This window comes from Mustela lutreola, chromosome 17 (genome assembly GCF_030435805.1).
Source record: "Mustela lutreola isolate mMusLut2 chromosome 17, mMusLut2.pri, whole genome shotgun sequence".
In the NCBI taxonomy this organism is placed as follows: domain Eukaryota; kingdom Metazoa; phylum Chordata; class Mammalia; order Carnivora; family Mustelidae; genus Mustela; species Mustela lutreola.
The window spans coordinates 23,115,469-23,132,204 of record NC_081306.1 but is presented as its reverse complement, the minus strand read 5'-3'; the positions used below and the strand labels follow the sequence as shown (position 1 = coordinate 23,132,204).

General features: G+C 60.8%; 1 protein-coding gene across 3 annotated transcripts; it reads right to left on the bottom strand.

Annotated features, from left to right (window-relative positions):
* Positions 1-9: 9 nt before the first annotated feature.
* Positions 10-7,646, bottom strand: CIAO3 (cytosolic iron-sulfur assembly component 3). 3 transcript variants are annotated; one of them, XM_059154203.1, is made up of 12 exons: positions 7,488-7,646; positions 6,322-6,417; positions 4,722-4,865; positions 4,312-4,444; positions 3,728-3,862; positions 3,317-3,435; positions 3,007-3,136; positions 2,275-2,347; positions 1,708-1,845; positions 1,096-1,253; positions 708-942; positions 10-509 (listed from the first exon to the last, which is right to left on the bottom strand). In XM_059154203.1, the coding sequence occupies exons 1-12, from the start codon at positions 7,551-7,553 to the stop codon at positions 128-130; spliced, it is 1,809 nt and encodes a 602-aa protein (XP_059010186.1). In that variant the 5' UTR covers positions 7,554-7,646; the 3' UTR covers positions 10-127. The 3 variants fall into 3 exon arrangements, with proteins under 3 accessions (XP_059010186.1, XP_059010187.1, XP_059010188.1); XM_059154204.1 differs by lacking the exon at positions 7,488-7,646 and adding an exon at positions 6,505-6,880; XM_059154205.1 differs by having other exon boundaries at positions 366-942; positions 7,488-7,645.
* Between the last annotated feature and the right edge of the window lie 9,090 nt (positions 7,647-16,736).

The window sequence follows — 16,736 nt, the reverse complement described above, 5'->3', positions numbered from 1 at the left end:
ACTTGGAAGTGTTTTCAGAGATCCCTTTATTAGATGGGGAGCTCTGTGACAACACGCTGGGCGGTCTCACCCCACTCTACCTTCTCCCCCACCCCTGTAAGTGGAGACCCAGCTGTGCAGATGGGACTCAGCGCCTGATCTCACGGGGTCTCTCTAACAGAGCCTGCTTCCTGCCCGGAACTGCGCAGAAATGCAAGCTGTCAGGTCCCAGAGACCACGGCGTCTTCAGCGCCCAGTTCCAGGTGGGGCAGGTACGCCACCCCCAGTGTGGGGTGCTGTGGGCTGCACACTCCTCTCTGGCCAGCGTTCCCTGCCGTCCAGGGCCAGAGGGCTCTCCGCCAGTCTGGCATGGATGACTCCAGGAATGGGGAGGAGGAATCCCACTTTCGCTCTGCCTTAAGCTGCCCACAGGCCTGGGCCTTACCTGGGTCTCCAGGCAGTAGAGAGAACACTGATCGCAGACCTGGGCCCATGGGGAGGTTCTGGGACCTCGTGGAACCTCTGGCCTCCTACGATGGGGAGTGTGGGTGAGGGCGGGCTGGAGGTCCCCTTGACTGGCTCTGGGTCCAGAGTCCCATTTTTGTGTGGGTTCCAGCCCATCCCTGCAGCTCAGACAGGGTTTTGGGCTGGGGTGTCAGGACACGAGCTTCGTGGGAGTCGCAGTACCGGCTGGGCGGGACCGGCAACCCCGTGATGAGGCAGCCTACCATCTGATGCTGAGGCCAGAGCTGGCCATCTCCACCGCACGGTAGCTGGTGTGCAGCAGGCGGCCAGCCCGCTCTGAGCCCTCGCCCTGCAGCCAGTGCTCGTACAGTTCCTGGACACCAGGCGCATCCTCTGGCACCTGCACCGTCACCGTGTCGTACAGCATCTGCACGTGCTGGAGCAGCTCCTTGCTAGTTGTGCTGGGACCCTTGAGCTGGCCTCCGCCGTTCAAGCAGCCTGTTGCAGAGCCAGGCAGGCGAGAACACGGTCACGGGAGGATGCCTGCACACAGGGTGTACAGCCTAGCCCCTTCCCACATTGGCTCTCCTGAGCCTCCGGGCCGCCCAGGCCGGGGAAGAGACAGAGCTCCCCTGCCACCCCTCCAGCTACCTGCGGGGCAGGCCATGACCTCCACGTAATGGTACGGGCAGCGCCCTCGCTTCAGCTTCTGCACCAGGTTCTGGATGTTGCGGAAGCCGTAGGCGGCAGCAAAGTGCAGCAGGATGCGGCCCTCTTTCTCCAGGGTCACCTCCTGGAAGTCCTTGTTCCTGAGGGGAGCACAGGCTGGGCTCCCTCCTGCCTCCCACCCCTGCGGGCACATGGGCCACCCCGAACGGCTCCTCCGTGAAGGACGGTGACGGAAGGAAAGGGTGGGAAGCTCACTTCGCTTGGAGTCCCAAACCTCAGGATGGGAACCCCCTCCCTCCTGATGATGGCCACCAACCTGGCGAGGTCAGACAGCCCCGAGCCCCCGGCTATGAAAGAGGGCATTATGTCGGGACAGACCCTGCCAACCATGGTCTCTGGGGGTTCTCGACCGCTGCGACAGGGAGGCAGAGCCCTGGAGAGCACTGGCTGGAGAGGAGGTCTCGCCTCCTGCCTGGTGCCCTGGGTCTTTGCCAAACCCACCCTGCTGTCCTCCAAGCCCACCTCAGCCAGGAGACCCAGGCCGATGCCCCAACTGGGCTAACCCATTCCCAAGCTCCAGCTCTCCTCACTGACCTCAGGGGTCTGTAGGTGACCTCATCCACATGGATCCCAAAGAGCTCCCGGGCTGCATGCCGGAACACATGCTCCAGGTAGCCGCCGGAGCCCCCGCCTCGATGGCTGGTGGGCTCTTGGGCAGATGCACCGTTGCACCTAGGGAGCAGAGCATGGCCTCAGGGGGCAGCAGCAGCTGTTGCCCACAGGGCTTTTGATAGCTTCTGTCTCTTGAGTTTGGAGGAGTTGCTCTCTAAATGGGAAAGGAGTCTGAAACCTGTGTGTCAGGTGGTAGCTCAGGTGGGAGAAAGATTATCTGTCTGTGAGTAACCTGTTTCGGGAGCTCAGGCCTGGGTTGGGTTGGGGTCGGCTGTCCATTGGCTGTCTCGTGAACCTGACCACCTCTGTGCACCCCAAGACAGACCACAGGGCAGACATGGGGCCGACCAGAAGGAAGCCGCGTGGGGAGGAGCAAGGGAGGGGACGCAGACCACCTCCATGCGCTCACTCCTGCTTGTCAAGACATCGGCAGCCCCCAGACCCACAGCATGGCACCGTGACCCCTCTCCACACTAGGAGGCAACTTACAGACTGTCCAAGGGGGCTGGCTCCAACTCTGAGAGGGAGACCCCTTCTTCCTCTAGCAACTTGAAGACTTCTCCTACAAGAAGACGCCAGCACAGATGCTCTTCAGCTGAGATCGCAGTAAAAACGGTGAGGAAGCCCATGGCACCCGTGCCCCTGGCGAATGGACACCCCGACACCCACCTCCCGGCTTGTGGGTGGATGAGAACCCAGCCACAGGGCAGGAGGACCCACTTCTGAAGCCCTTCAGAAGAGCCAGCCCGCGCCCCAGACCTGCAGCCCGCCCTTGCGCCGACAGAGCTGGGGGGGGGCACACCCATTCCTGGGGCACGCCTGCCGCGGTGTGCTCCCAGCTCCCCACCAGGTGGACCAAGGCGTGTGTTCGTGCAGGGGGACCTTCCCCGCACTGGCTGGGCTCCCAAGCGTTCACCCTTCTGTATTTGAAGCCCTCGGGAGACTCTGAGAGGCTGTTCAACTCAGAAATGGGGTGAGCCACGAAGAGTCAGAGCAGCTGACGGGAATCTCCGCCCACCTCCCCACACAGACAGCCCAGTAGGACAGGGTGGCCCGTTGGCCACAGTTCTCCAGGACAGCGGAAAAGGGTGAAGTATGGCCTGGCTCCCGGGGAGGACTGGGGCTGCCTCGTCCACAGGGGACGGCGGCTCCAGCCATAGCCGACGGGCAGGACTCAGGCAATGCCATCCATGCCCTGCGGTCAGGGCAGCGGGAACCGACCTGTGGTGACCACGCAATCCACATCACGAGTCTGGTGCTCCTGGCTGAAGAAGTCTGGTCTGGAAGCTTCCAACTTTTTGTCATAGCAAGGCATCACCGTCACATGGTAGATCCTGTCAGGGGTCAAATGCTGCCGAGAAATGTGGAAATGTGGAGTCGTGGCCTGACCCAACAGGAAAGGGGCCCATCAGGTAAGGTGGGGGTGACACCAGCCAGCAGCCAGGATGTGACCGTGGTTCTTTGTGTGGGTCTTGGCTTATCTTTCAGGATGATGGCAGTGACTGGTTCATAGCTGGAACGTTCCTGTTACCTGCTGCTGGGCAAAGAAGTCCTTGACCAGGGAGCCCATGACCTGCTGCGGGGACCGCGCTGTGCTAAGGTGAGGGACAAGGAAGCTCCCGTGCGTCTTCTCCGCATAGCAGATCCAGCCTGAGGCCAACACCAGGAAGAAAAGGAGCATCTCACTGGCTGGGCAGCAAGTGACAGGACATTCTGCAGGGGACCGACTCGTGCAAGGAGTTACAGTCCCATTATGGAACATCCCTCGCTCTGCTGTCACTGTCGAGTGCTGCTAGCATCAGTGAGGTCACGGTCACGGTCTCGGGGAACTGAGTGACTCTCAGGGCGCCTTCTTCCACCAAGGAGGCCATCCTGCCAGAAACCTGCGTTGCTCCCCCCACCCCAGCGTTCCTGTTCCCCGTGTCGAGCAGTGTGGACACACCTGGACAGGCAGACGTGAGCACAGGCAAGGTCTGTGTGGAGCTGGCCTGTCCTCGGAACCGCTGCACAAATTCTCGCTGGCTCTCGAGGAGACTGAAGTTCCTCGAGAAGGTGGTGTCAAACACGTAGTGCACCCCTGAAAAGCAAGCACCCATCTCACTGCCACAAAGGGCAGCTGAATCACGAGGCACTGCTGGCCACGCCCCAGGAAACTGTTGCCACCTGGCTTGTCCGGGATCGGCCACGTCCTGGTGGCACCCAGCCCACAGCCTCCCAGCCCAGCTCCTGGCTCACAGAGGCTGACCAAAGTTGATCTGAGCCAGAACCTGGGAAATGGGCCTTGATGACGCTCACTTAAACACAACACGAGAAGCAGGTAAGCTCCAGGCCGGGAGAGCACGGAGACGATTCAGAAGGTCTCTCTTAAAAGGCACAGCTCTTGTGTGTCAAACCAAAACTCTGGCCTGAAGTCAACTTGGAAGGTTCTGGTGTGTTTTGAGTTCAGTGACTCAGAAGCCCGAGGCGCCCTGTCATGGGACCTCCCCCATGCGGAGCTGGAGCGCTCGCACGATGTTTGGTACCTACCGATTTTCTTGAAGAATGCAGTCAGCTTCTTGGCAGTGTCTGTAGGAGTCAGCTGAAATCTTGCGGCCAGTGACGCTCTGGATTGGGGCGACACAGAAACCACAACCAGCCTCTGCTGACTGGGGGCCGCCGTCTGCAAAGCAAGGGACACGTGCTCACTCGGCATGTTTCCATACTCATCCCCAGGGGTCCGGTGCTGGTGAGAGCACGCCCTGTCTCCGGGGCATGTCATTTCTATGTGTAGGTGGGGCCCAACACTTCAGTGTTGGAGTAGGACAGGTCACTGACATCCCACTGACACCACTTTGAAAATGAGGGAGTCACCTGGAGATCGGCCCTTGACAGCAAGAGCAAAGGATGCTGCAGTCGATGTCAGGCTAAAAAAATCTCCAAGACCGCCCACCACTTACCTTATTGGCATCTAGAATTTTCCGCAGTTCCTCATGGCTTTGCTGCGTGATGAGGACGGTCTCCGCGGAGGTGACACAGCCACTGCACGCCAGGCAGTCACCTAGCGAGATCTTGGCCTTCTCTAGCTTCTGAGTCCCTCCGTCCTGGAAGCACAGCACAGCACATGGTGTTCAACAGGGCCCCCTGCACAAGGACAGGAGCCCTTGGGATAACGGGACCCATGAAACCTTGATTCTCTGGCGACACTGACTACCAGCGTGGTAGCTGGCTGGCTTTGAATGCCACTAAACGTCTAAAAATTAAATATTTGCTGGAGAAGTACATACATTCTATATATAGTCTAGCTTCATGGAATTCTAATCTGGGCACCAGCTCAGTTGGCGCATCACAGGCGCATTAACGAGGCCTGCAGCCTATCATGGGTGGAGCGTGGATGTGCGGTTTGCAGAGCCACAGGTGACTTGTCAGAGGCTCCTAGTTTACACTCGTGGGGCTGTGCAGAGGGGAAAATGTAAATGGCCAGGCTCCAATGGGAGGATGAGAAAGGCAAGGCTGAGACGAAGAGGGAGAGGGCAGAGTGAGGCGGTGGTCTGCTGAGCGAGCTCAACACATGGGCAGCAACAGCTGGACCGCCAAATGGGTGCAGAGCTTGGTGTGGGACGTGGGCCTCCAGTCTGACGTTCTGCAACTTTCCCGAAATGGAAGAGACTCCAGCTGAGCACCTTTACTCCCTCTGTAAACTAAGGAAGGGTCGGGGCCTGTGACCAGCGGGTTGAGGAGACGGGGACCCCCTTCCAGCCCAGCTCATCAGGACGGCGCTTCACAGCGAAGCTGCGATTTGAGCTTAGTGTGTATTTTTAGAGTTGGATGGGCCTAAAGGCCCAGGCTTTGATTTTGTGCCAAGAGACCTATTCCCAACCTCCCTCCACATCAGTCACTGTTGCTTGGTAAGGCAGGGCCCACTGATGCCCCCACCTCTCCTGGATCTCTTCACTTGTGGGATCACCCCCCGCCCCCAACCCTGAGGTGGTGTTTCCTTGTGCTTGGCTAGGCTTGGGCAGGAGCTGTGGTGTGCTGCCGGGTCACACTCCTGGCCTGAGCAAACGTCCAGTTCTCTCCCTGTGAGCGCTTGATCCCCGGTCCAGCCCAGCCCTGTGCCCTCTGAGGCTCCTCCCCTGCCCGGGAGAAGTTCCTGGGCCAGGTACGCCCATGCCTGTGGCCCACGGGACGGCAAAGACACTCTTGAGGGTCCAAACGGCAGATGGTCCTTAAACCACCATCTCGTTATTGCGCGATTATACAGGAAGCAGGGGTTCGCTGACAACAAGCTGTCTGAACTGGAAAATCCCACACAGTGAGAACCCACGGAGAGAGGGAAAGGGAAGACAGAGACCACCAGCTCCGCAAGAGGAGCCCCTCTGCAGACCAAGTGAAGCTCCAGGCTCAGCCTCTGTGCCCCTCCACCCCAGCCCCCGCCCTATCCCCGCTCTCGTGGCCTTGACAGTGAATCTGACCACAGTGAGAGGTCTCCTGGTCACCGTATTTGTGACTGGGAAGAGCGGCATGCACATGCTTCTGGTCATCTGGGCTGGAACTCACCTGCCTGACCTGGAAGTAACTCCCATCTTCTTCAATGTGGATCTTGGCCATGCCACTTCCTGTACTCTTATCCACTTTCATGGGCTTGACGCAGTCCTATACAAGGAAGAGACCCCAAATGGGGGCCTGAGTGCACGCAGGTTCCCCAAGAAGAGGAGCGACCTGGTGGTCACGCCATCACACCTGACTTTCGTCCAGCTACGGAAGCAGTCTTAGCAGAAAGGCGGCTTGCACACGGGGTACATGTTCGAACAGCCAGCCAGCACCAGCGGTCACCCTGCGGCTCACAGCCAGATGAAGGCCCGCGCTGCCAGCCGCACGCTCACTCCCTGCAAGCCTGCCCGCTCTGAACTTGACTCGTTCTCAGTACGCGAACTGGCCACTGAGACGACACCCAGGAGCCACCATTTCTGCACCTCGGCAGGAATGCTTTGCTCGGAGGTCACCGCCCTGCCCAGGCCCCAATGAAAGGAGTTTCTTCTTCTCCCCAACTCCCCAAGTTCCTGGGAGTTTCCCTGTCAAAAGAACCTCTCTGGCGGTTGCTTTCCCAGGGATGGTGTGCCCCAGAAAGCCCTGCCCAAGGTGCTGTGGCCAGCCCCGCGCCCAACCCCCCCACCCCCCGGGGCCTGTCCCGCACAGCCGGTGCGCTTGATAGGGAGGGACACCTGATGAGGACGACACTCCCTTGCCAGCGTAGCTGTCCTGCCTCCCTTAGGGGCAAGCTCCGCCAGCGACGACCACACACCCCGACGGACACCGGGTAGTCACAGCAGGTGACGCCATGGGACCAGCTCCTCGGACCGGACAGTCCCGCCTCTACCAGAGGGAGTGGATAGGGTCGCCCCGGCCCCAAGCCCAACATTGCCCGGGGGGTGACGCCGGCGGCCCTGCCCGGCTTCCCCCCCGGCTTCCGGGTGCGCACGGTGACGGGCCACTCGGCACGCCCCCCACCCGCGGCCTTGGCCAAGCTGCGCTCCTCGAAGCCTCGCGGTGCCGTAGCCCTGCTCAGGCCACTGGCATCCCCGGCCGCGGCTTCCCATCGGGAAGCTGGCCAGGGCGCCGGAGGCCCGGCGGGCGCGGGCGGATCCCGTTTCTCAGGGGAAGAAACTGAGCAAGTAGCGGGGCCCCACCCCACACACGGCCGCCGCCCCCGCGGGCCGGCCCACCTGAGAGGGCCCAATGAAGTCATCCAGGTCCGTCAGCTGCAGCGCCCCGCTGAAGGGCGACGCCATGGCTGCCGTACTGTCGCGGGGCTCCCGGCGCAGAAGTCGCCAAAAGGCGCGAAACGGCAAGCGCTTTCCGCCACGCTGCCGGAAAGCGCCCCGCGCGGCGCATGCGCATCTGTCCCCCCCCGCCGGGCGCCTGGAAGGCGCACGCCCCCTGCTGGCTGGCCCAATTCCGCCGAGGAACCTGTCGCCTTCCCTGCCTCTTGGGCCGCAACGGAGGGAGCCGAGAGCACCAGAATGACGTCTCCCTCCCCCAGGGCTCCCCTGCCGGCCAGTGTGCGGCCCCACAGTCCTTGACCTGGGAATTTGCAGCGGCAGCGGCTTCGCTGTACTGGGTCCCACAGACGCTCGAGACCCCAGAGGGCGCCCGGCCCTCGTGGGCCCCCAGTCTGGGCGGCGGGGTGAGGAACATGCGGGTGACAGGGACATGGGCGGCTGCTGACCAGGCCGCGACGGGGCGCGGAGCCGCGGGGCTCTGGAGGGCGCTCGCGCGCTGCTGGCCCGGCCTCCGACGCCGCCCTCTGTTACTTGGGGGACCCCATGGAGAAGACTCCGCTCCCCCATGAGATTTCGCAGCGTGTAGCAGGGCTGCTGCCGGCCAGACACCGATCTCCAGCCGCCGTGAATCGCGTCGAGTCCAGCTCCACGTCAGTGACCCCCTTTTATTAGAGCTCTCCGGAGGACTCCCGGAGCTGGGTCTGGCGTGCGGCGCGAGCAGGGCTGGGCTCAGCCCAGGATGTCCGGGGGAACCTCAGGCTTCAGGGCCCAGCCTCGCCTGGGCTCCTGCTCTTGGGAGTTCCTGCCCCAGTGTGGGCTAGTCCTGGAGATTCCCACACCTGCCTGTGGAGTTTCTTGGCGGTGCAGAGCCTCCCCCTCACACACACACACACACACACACACACACACACACACCCCGCTGGGGCAGCCTTCCCGTGGGGGCGGGGGTGTAGCGGCTCCTTTTGGCTGCGAGGACAGGAATTTCCGATCCAGCGGCTGGGCCTGGGGCTGGGGGGAGATGGGGAGATGTTCCCCAGCAGCTAACCCAGGTGGACTTCCAGGCCCCACCCATCCCTGTCCAGACAACACCTGACCAGGTCTGCGATAGGATGCCTGAAACTCCACAGTCCCAAGTGGTTCTTAGGAGTAGGGAGCCCCAAACAACCTTGGCTTCCCTGAAATCCCCCAGAGGAGGTTCACAGAAAATACGGAAGCGTAACAGGCGGCGGTGGGCTGGGGCAGGATTGGGATCAGTCAGAAGGAGAGGGCTTCCATGGGAGGGGCTCCGACTCAGGCTGGGGTGCAGGGAGGGTTTTCCCAGCGCAGGAGTGGGGAGCGCACCACGGGGATGCCAGAACCCACGTGGGTGCAGGGCCGGCCTCCACCTCCCTGCCCCCCTGGAACCCAGGTCTGCAGTCTCAAACCAAGTGGAGCAAAGGGTGGGGGGATAAAAGGCGGGAACAGCCCAACTGCCCTTCAGCAGAAGAGTGGTGAAAGGAACTGTGGTTCCTCTCTGCCGCGGAGGAGTACTCAGCTGTAAGGCAGGGCGAGCCAGGGACGCCCACTGCCGTGTGATTGACCCCCTGAGGACACGAGGCTCGGGGAGAGGAGCCCCACAGAACGCCCCGCATCGCTGGACTCCATTTCCAGGACACGCCATGGAGACAGCAAGTAGCTTGGGCCTGGGGCCCTGGGGCCTGGGGAGGAGGTTTCCTGTGTGGTGATGAGAAGCGTTGGAGGAGGAGGTGTGGTTACACCTCCCTGTGAACGCAGCTGAGGCCTGGACTGCGGCACGTGCACGGGGTCCCTGGGGCAAATTCTGTCGCGTACCTGTTGCTACAACTTAAAAATAATGTCACGTATCAAAAACCCCGTTGAATTGCACAGTTTAAGTGGGCGGGTTGTATGATATGTGAGTCTGTATCTCGTTGAAAGCAGGGCATCAAGGTGCCTCCAAGAGCGGGACCGTGAGTGAACCTGAGTCCTCCTGGCTTCCAGCCCCCAGCCCCGAACCAGAAGCTGGCCAAAACAGCTTCTGGCTCGGAAACTCCACCTGGGGGTCTCTGATACCACATGCGCATGCACACGCAGGCACACGTGATGAGGGCCCCTGGAGACCCTGAGGCCCCTGAGCCAACACCATGCCTGCCTCCTCTGTGCACCTGCTCTCACACCTGCAGATTGTTTCATCATCATTACTGAGTACTGGCCGTACGCTACCCATGTGCAATGCCAGGGTTTACACACGTGGGGGAAACGGAGGGCCCTGCAGCCAGCCCGGGCCACGGGGTGTGGGCACCCCATTCCCTGAGCTGGGACAGATGCAGAGCTTGGCTTCTGCTCCAGGTGTGCCTGCAGGACCCCCTTTGCCCAAAGCCAGCCAGCAGATCTTTGGGTGGGAACAGGCACGGTTTTCACCAAGATTCATGGAGCTGCCGACCCCTCCTGCAGTCTGGGGGACTGGTCACAGGGACTGGGCCTGTGTTAGTGTCCAGTGCTCCTGCAACAGGGGTCACACGATGGGGGGTTTATAATAACAAAAGTTTTTTTCTTGGTTCTTGAGGCCACAAGTCTAAGGCCAAGGTGTTGTCAGGACCTTAAAAAGGTTCCCTCCTGCCTGGCACCGCTCCTGGTGGGCCTGGGCAGCCCTGGGCACATGGCTGTGTTCCTCCAGCCCCCACGGCTCCATCGCAGAGCTCCTGTGTGTCTCCCCTGCTGTTCTAAGGACACCCGTCATTGGACTCAGGGCCCAGCCCACTACCCAGCATGATCTCTTCTCAAAACCCTCAACTTACTTACATCTGCGACGACCCTATTTCCAAGTGAGGTCCCATTCACAGGTTTGGGGGACATGTTATTTGAGGGGCACCGTTCAACCCACCATAGCCCTCATGTCGAAGTTCTTGTGGGACTCTCAGGGGTCAGACGACAATTGCATAATGGGATGTGTCTCCCCAGATCAGAGCCCCCCTCCCAAACGGACTGCCCTGAGGGGTGGGCTGGGACGGACCACCCGTGCTTGGCTGTCCCCACAGCCAGGCTTGAGCCACAGGTGTGTCTGGGCGGGCAGAGAGCCCGTGTGCAGTAGGAATACTACAGTCCAGGGTCAGGAAAAGTAAAAGGTGTTTTGTCTTTTCCAATAAATGTTTAGGGGCTCCTGCCTGGATTAGTCAGAAGGAAGAGCGTGCAGCAACTCTTGATCTTGGGGCAGTGAATTCTAGTCCCATGCTGGGCGTGGAAATTGTTAAGTAAAACACTTTAAAAATGTTTTTAAGTTTTTCTTACACGTGTGGTTTCAAAACATTTGTTACATTTTCCCATGTTACTGTATCATGAGATGCTAGAAAAGTAGAAATGGGCTTTGCTCCCCACCCCCCCTTCCGCATTGGTGTAGGGGGAAGGACAAGTGCTCGGGTGTGGCCCATGTGCTTGTGGTGTCCATCTGCCCTGTGGACCTGCCCAGACACTTGGAGCCCGTGTGGAGGCCCTGGCCCCCACGTTGGACACGGGGTCGGGGTTGGGGGGACAACCAGGATCCACAAGTGGGGGCTTCCTGCTGCATCACAAGCCCCTGTTGGTAGGTCAGTCCGGGTCAGTCACTTAGAACAAGGCTGGCCTCACACCCAAACAAGGACTTGTGGCCGTATGAATGTGTCCCCATGCTTTCTGTAGACCGGGGACTGTCCTGTTCATGAGGGTGACCAGTTAGGGGTCTCCTCACCATGTGAGGGTCTTCAGGCTCAGGGGTTTCTGGGGCAATCAGCCCAGATCCCCGTGGGTGCTGGGTGTCCTTCCCTTTCTACATGGGTGTGGGGCCACAGCCTTCTAGGCCACTCTCTGCAGACTCTTCCACGTCCCTGCAGGCCCTGGGCTGGGGGTGGGGGGTGGAGGGTGAGGGGAGGCCCACACAGGGTGGGTCTATGTCAGGGTGCTCCTGGCATGCCCATTCTCAGAGCCAAGAGAGAAAGCAGCCACTCTTAGGAGGACACACAGGCGCGGGTGGCTGCTGGTCGTGGCCAGAGGTGTCCCCGTCTGAGCCCCCCGGGCCTCCCAAACCCCAGGTGCACCCTGGGCTCCTCGTGAAGCCAGACTCGTCCCTGGGCTCAACAGACACAGCGTTTGATTAGTTGCAGGAAGTCACTGCGGGCAGTGAGCACATCATTAGCAGTCTAATCAGCACGGGGTGCCTTCCCGCGGGGTGCCGCCACAGCTTGTCAACAGGTGTAATCTGGCCACAGCTCTGGGAGGCCTGGCGAAGGCAGCAATTAGCCGCTAATGAGGAGGCCTGCGGTGACCTGCCCCGCCCAGGGAGAGAGCAGCGTGGGCCCCGACTGAGGGAGGTCGGTGGGGTCAGAGCCAGGGCCAGGGCACGGGGGCTTCTGGGGGCTTCTTCCGCCCCCAGCAGTGCAAGAAGCTGCAGAAGGAGCCGGTGGCCAGGAGGCCCTCACCGCGCTGCACACACGTTCACAGGCACGGAAGCCGAGCAGGGCCCGGGGCTGCGTCTGCGGGGGCACGCCAGCAGGTAGGCCAGGAGGAAGGGAGGCAGCCCCCGACTCGTTTGCCTGACTCAGTGCTGAAGGAGAGAGCCGGGAGGGCCCGGGTGCCTGGCAGCACCGGTCTGTCACAGGGTCTGCAGGCCGTGGCCTGGGGAGCATCGGGAGCACACGGAGCGCTCACATGAAGGGCGCCCCACAAGGCTGGTCAGCCCCCCACTCCACAGCACAGGGCAGGGGGCTCTTTAGGCCTGCGTGAGCCCCGTGGTCCTGCCGTGAGGCATGCCAAGGCTAGGCCGGCAGCCCCGTGGTGCCCACACTTTGGATTCAGCCCCCGGGTCGTTCAGGGGGACCCTCTAGGGCATCTGGGAAGGCAAGTGCGGGTGGTGGGACCCTGGGGCTGCTGGCTGGGGCGGGGACCTGTTGGGAGATCCCAGGCTGGACGCCTACTGTTTGCATGCACTGGTGCAGGGCGCTCACCCAGCGTGGCGGGGGCTCGGCTTCTGGAGGAACAGTCCCCCTCCACCATCCCTGCCCCCCACCCCGGGTTCAGGGCCAGCTGGGGCTGGGAATCCCTGGTGGGGGCATGGGGGGGCCCCATTGCGGCTCCCCTGGCAGATGACAGGCTCAGAGACTGGAAGGGCCGCCCATGCAGACCTCCGTGGGGCTGAGGGAGGGTCACACACATGTCCACGTTCACGTCTGGCCCCTTGGCAGCCAGCAGCACCAGGTGGGCCTCTGGAGCACCTGCTTTTTGGGGACATGGGCATTACCCTTGCTCTGCTGCCATGTCTGAGCCGCCTCCTGACTCCCCATCCCTGTGGTTACCCACCTCTGTGGACCCCCCGCTGGCCCTGGGCAGCCCCTCCAATGTGGTCCTGCCTGCCACCTGCCACCTCACCCCCAGCCCCCATGCCTCTGCTCCATGGAGCTCGGGTGGGGCTGGGTCAGCACCCCCGGGAGAGCTCGGGGGGCCTGACTGGCACAGTGACTGGACGGCCATCAGGGCCCACTTGGGGTTCTCTGCATGGTGCTTTCATTGGTTGGCGAAGGTCAAGGCTGGCCTGTTCCCTGCGGGGGGGAGGGTCACCCTATGCACTGGGCCCCAGAGCCGAGCCTGGAAAGATCCCCGCTCAGGAGGTCATGGGTCCTCCTCAGAAGACCCCCACCCAGGCTCCCTTCCCTCCTGCCCTGAACATCTCCTTGGAGGACACTCTCCAGCTCACCTACTTGGGCTGTGGCCGTTGGGAGTAGGCAGGCCCGGGGGGTTTCCCACACTCCGTAGATGAGGTCTCTCTTACGCTGGGGTACTGGGAGGAGGGAGCCAGCTGGCTGGGTGCAGACAGGGCTAGGAGCCGCTCAGCAGACTGAAAACCCCATGGCCAGGTTCATGCCACCAGGCCCGAGGAGCAGGTTCAGCTGGGCAAAGGGCCGTTCCATGTCCCCTCAGGACAGCTCCTCATAGACGCCGGTGCACCGGGTCTGGCCCGCCCTCATCTCAACCAGTGCAGCCAGCTGCGGCAGGGTCAGCAGGGCCCAAGTAGAAACCTGGGGTCTGCTCCGGGATTGCCTCTTCTCCCCGCTATCACTGTGCATAGCTGGGTGTGCTGCCCCCTCCCCCCCGTCTAGCTAAGTGTGAGCCTGCTCTGCTGCTCGGAGAGGGTGTGAAGGCTGCATCTGGGATAGTCACGCTGGGGGAGGAATGATGGCCACGGGGAGGGTCTGAGAACCCAGCAGGCTGCCCAGCACCAGAGGGCCAGGGGGGACACACGTAGGCTCCGAGACATAGCCCAGGCCTTGAAAGGCAGCGGCAGCAGGCCGAAGGGCGCCCAGGTCAACCCTGATCCTGGCCCAAGCCCCACCCAACCCTAGAACCTGGCCCACATGCACCTCCTACTCTGGGTCCTGGCCCACACTCCTCCCCCCAACCCTGGGCCCTGGCCCACACCCCCCACACCGCTGGGCTCTGGCATGGGTTCCTCACCCCAGAAGAAACCATCCTGTCCCTATTGAGGGTGTGGGTTGGGGACGCACAGAGGCCTCTAGCTGGGTGCAGGGAGTGAGCGAGGACAGGAGTCCCTGAGGCCAGGAGGAGAGTCAGTGGCCCTCAGAAGCAGCCCTTGAGGTCAGTGATGGCCATGGTGAGAGCTCTGGCCCCAGTGGAATGTAGCCTCCAAGATGATGGCATAGACCCCTGGGAGGTGGTGGTAGAAAGGCTGGGCAGGGCCCAACCGCGACAGACCCTCTGGTGAGGTCACTCCAGCCCCTGCAGCCCTGGGGGTCCACGGCGTACAAGAAGCCCACAGGGCTGGCAGCCTCAGCCATGGCCTCTGCAGACATTCCCAGAATGTCCAAGAAGGCCAGCATGTCTGTCACTGTGGGCAGAAGTCAGGCTCAGCAGGGCATGGGATGTGTCCTGCACCTGGTGATTAGCTGCAGCCACACCAGCCCTCGGATGGGCTCTGCCCGCAGGTCAGCCTCTGGCCAGCCTATTTCACTGATGGCTGCAGTCCCGCAGCCTGGGAACAGAGCAACCTGCCCACCAACCGCACCTAGCCACTTCTGGGGGCCAGGAGGGGGCCCGTCTGACACCCTTGAAGCTGGGGTTTGGTCGCAGGCATTTGCTGAAGTCGGCAAAGCTCTGAAGAAGTGAAGCTGTCCAGCATCCAAAGCCCACTGACAACAGATACCCCACCCTGCACGCTGGTGCCCATTTTACAGAGCTGGAAACCCAGGCTCTAGAACCCGCTCGCAGGGCAGCAGCTGAGCAAGAACATGGCCCCAGGGGCACCTGACACCAGAGCTGTCCCCATGCTCCTCCACCAAAACCAGGGGCCCAGATTCTTGGGTGGGCTCTGGTCAGTCACTGGATCTCTCTGGGTCTCCTTTTTCTTCTCTGTAAAATGGGGATAAAACGTCATCCCTAGTGGTTCTTCATTTGCAGAATGAATGTCGTGCTCTGGTCTGGCATCATGGAGGAAACCATGGCTCACAGGAGAGGAGCTGACCTCCCAGAGTCAGGAAGGCTGGGCCAGCCAAGGAAGGCTTCCAGGAAGAGGAAAGACCCATGGGTGGCAAAGGGTGCAAAGACCCATGACAGGTCTGCCCCAGGCCAGCAGACTCTGGTCCCCTTTTCTCTTTTTTTCCACTTGGGGACAGATGTTTTAGGAAATCAGGCAGGAGACAGCCTATGGAATTCAGGCAATGGACGCTAGCCCCCACCCCCGAGAACCTGGGTCCTGCTGGGTCTGCTGGCTGGTCATCCCTGGAGTCGGGATGATGAGATTACAGTGAACTATGTCCACACCAACACTCAAACCAGGCGTGACTGGACACCTCCCCTGCCGAGGAACAGGTTTAGCCATGTCAACATGAAAGAAAAAAGGCTTTTTCTTCTTGTGCAGAATAAACAGTCCCAAATTCGTTTTGTTCACCCGGAGAGTGACAGGGCCAGCAACAGCCTGGAGGCAGATACTCCCAGCCCAGGCCTGACGGCAAGCAAGGGCAAACAGAGGTCATGCACCAGGAAGGAGAAGCTGGTGTGCACCTGCGTGCCACCTGTAACAGCCAAGGCGGCGCTGAGGACCGACCCTGGGAGGGAACGCGCCTCCATGTTGCAAAGTTGCCTGGGAGGCCCGTGGGAGCCAGGCGAGGGCTCTGCTCCATGTGTCCACGCCTCTGCTGCTGCTCTGTCCCTCCGAGGGTCATCAGCACCCGCTACCACCCACCCTTCTGATTTCGTGAACCCTCCGTTTGCACCGGGATTTCTGCGGCTGCCGGGCTCCTGATGTCTGCGAGTTCTGGGTGCCCACCGAGCCGGGGGCGCCGTGACGTGTCGCGTTTCACATCTCCCTGTCAGCCACCAAGTGTCTGTTGAACGGGAATCCTGAATTCTGATGAAGCCAAGGTTACCCGCCAATGCCACGTCGTTTCAGTTTGGGTCTGGGCCTTGTTCCTGGTCAGCTCCTATCCACATGTTCTGCCGTGTGGAAGTCTCTAATGCACTTTGTGTCGGTCTGTCTGATGGAAGCCTGGAAGCCTCAGTCACTGCTGGCAGGCCATGTGACTCTTGATCTTGGGGTCATGAGTTCGAGCCCCATGTTGGGTGTGGACAGGACTTTAAAAAAATAAAATCTTAAGAAAAAACTTTGTGTGATAATTCTAGTAACTGACTCATCGTGGCATTGGCCTCAGTGGTTTCCTTCCCTCTGAGAATGAGTCACAGTTTCCTGGCTCTTCCTCTGCTAAGTAGTTTGGATTTTTTTCTTAAGGGATGTGTAGTGGACACAGTGCTGGATTTTATCATGAACGCTGTGACCATCAGGTTGTGGAGACACTGCATTTTGTTATCTTCCTGTGAAGACACTGGATGCTTTTGTTTTGCGGCAATGAACATACTTAGGCTTGCGCTATGAGGTCTGCACACCCTGAGGGGTTAGAGTTCCATCTCAGTATCCCCTGCATATGCATGACTCAGGGGGCAGAAGGAGTCTTTGGTAGAGTTCAATCACAGAATCTGGGTCCCCTTCTCTGGCACTTTCCCTTCCAGAGTTCTCCACTCATTCTCTGGTGTCTGCTTATCCTGGGTTCTTTCCTCCTTTGCCCGGAAAAATGGGGGGTTGGGAGATTCTCCAGGAGCCTGAGAGCTGGGACCAGTGCCACCTCGCCTCTGGCTGTTTTCAGGGTAAAGCTACACACA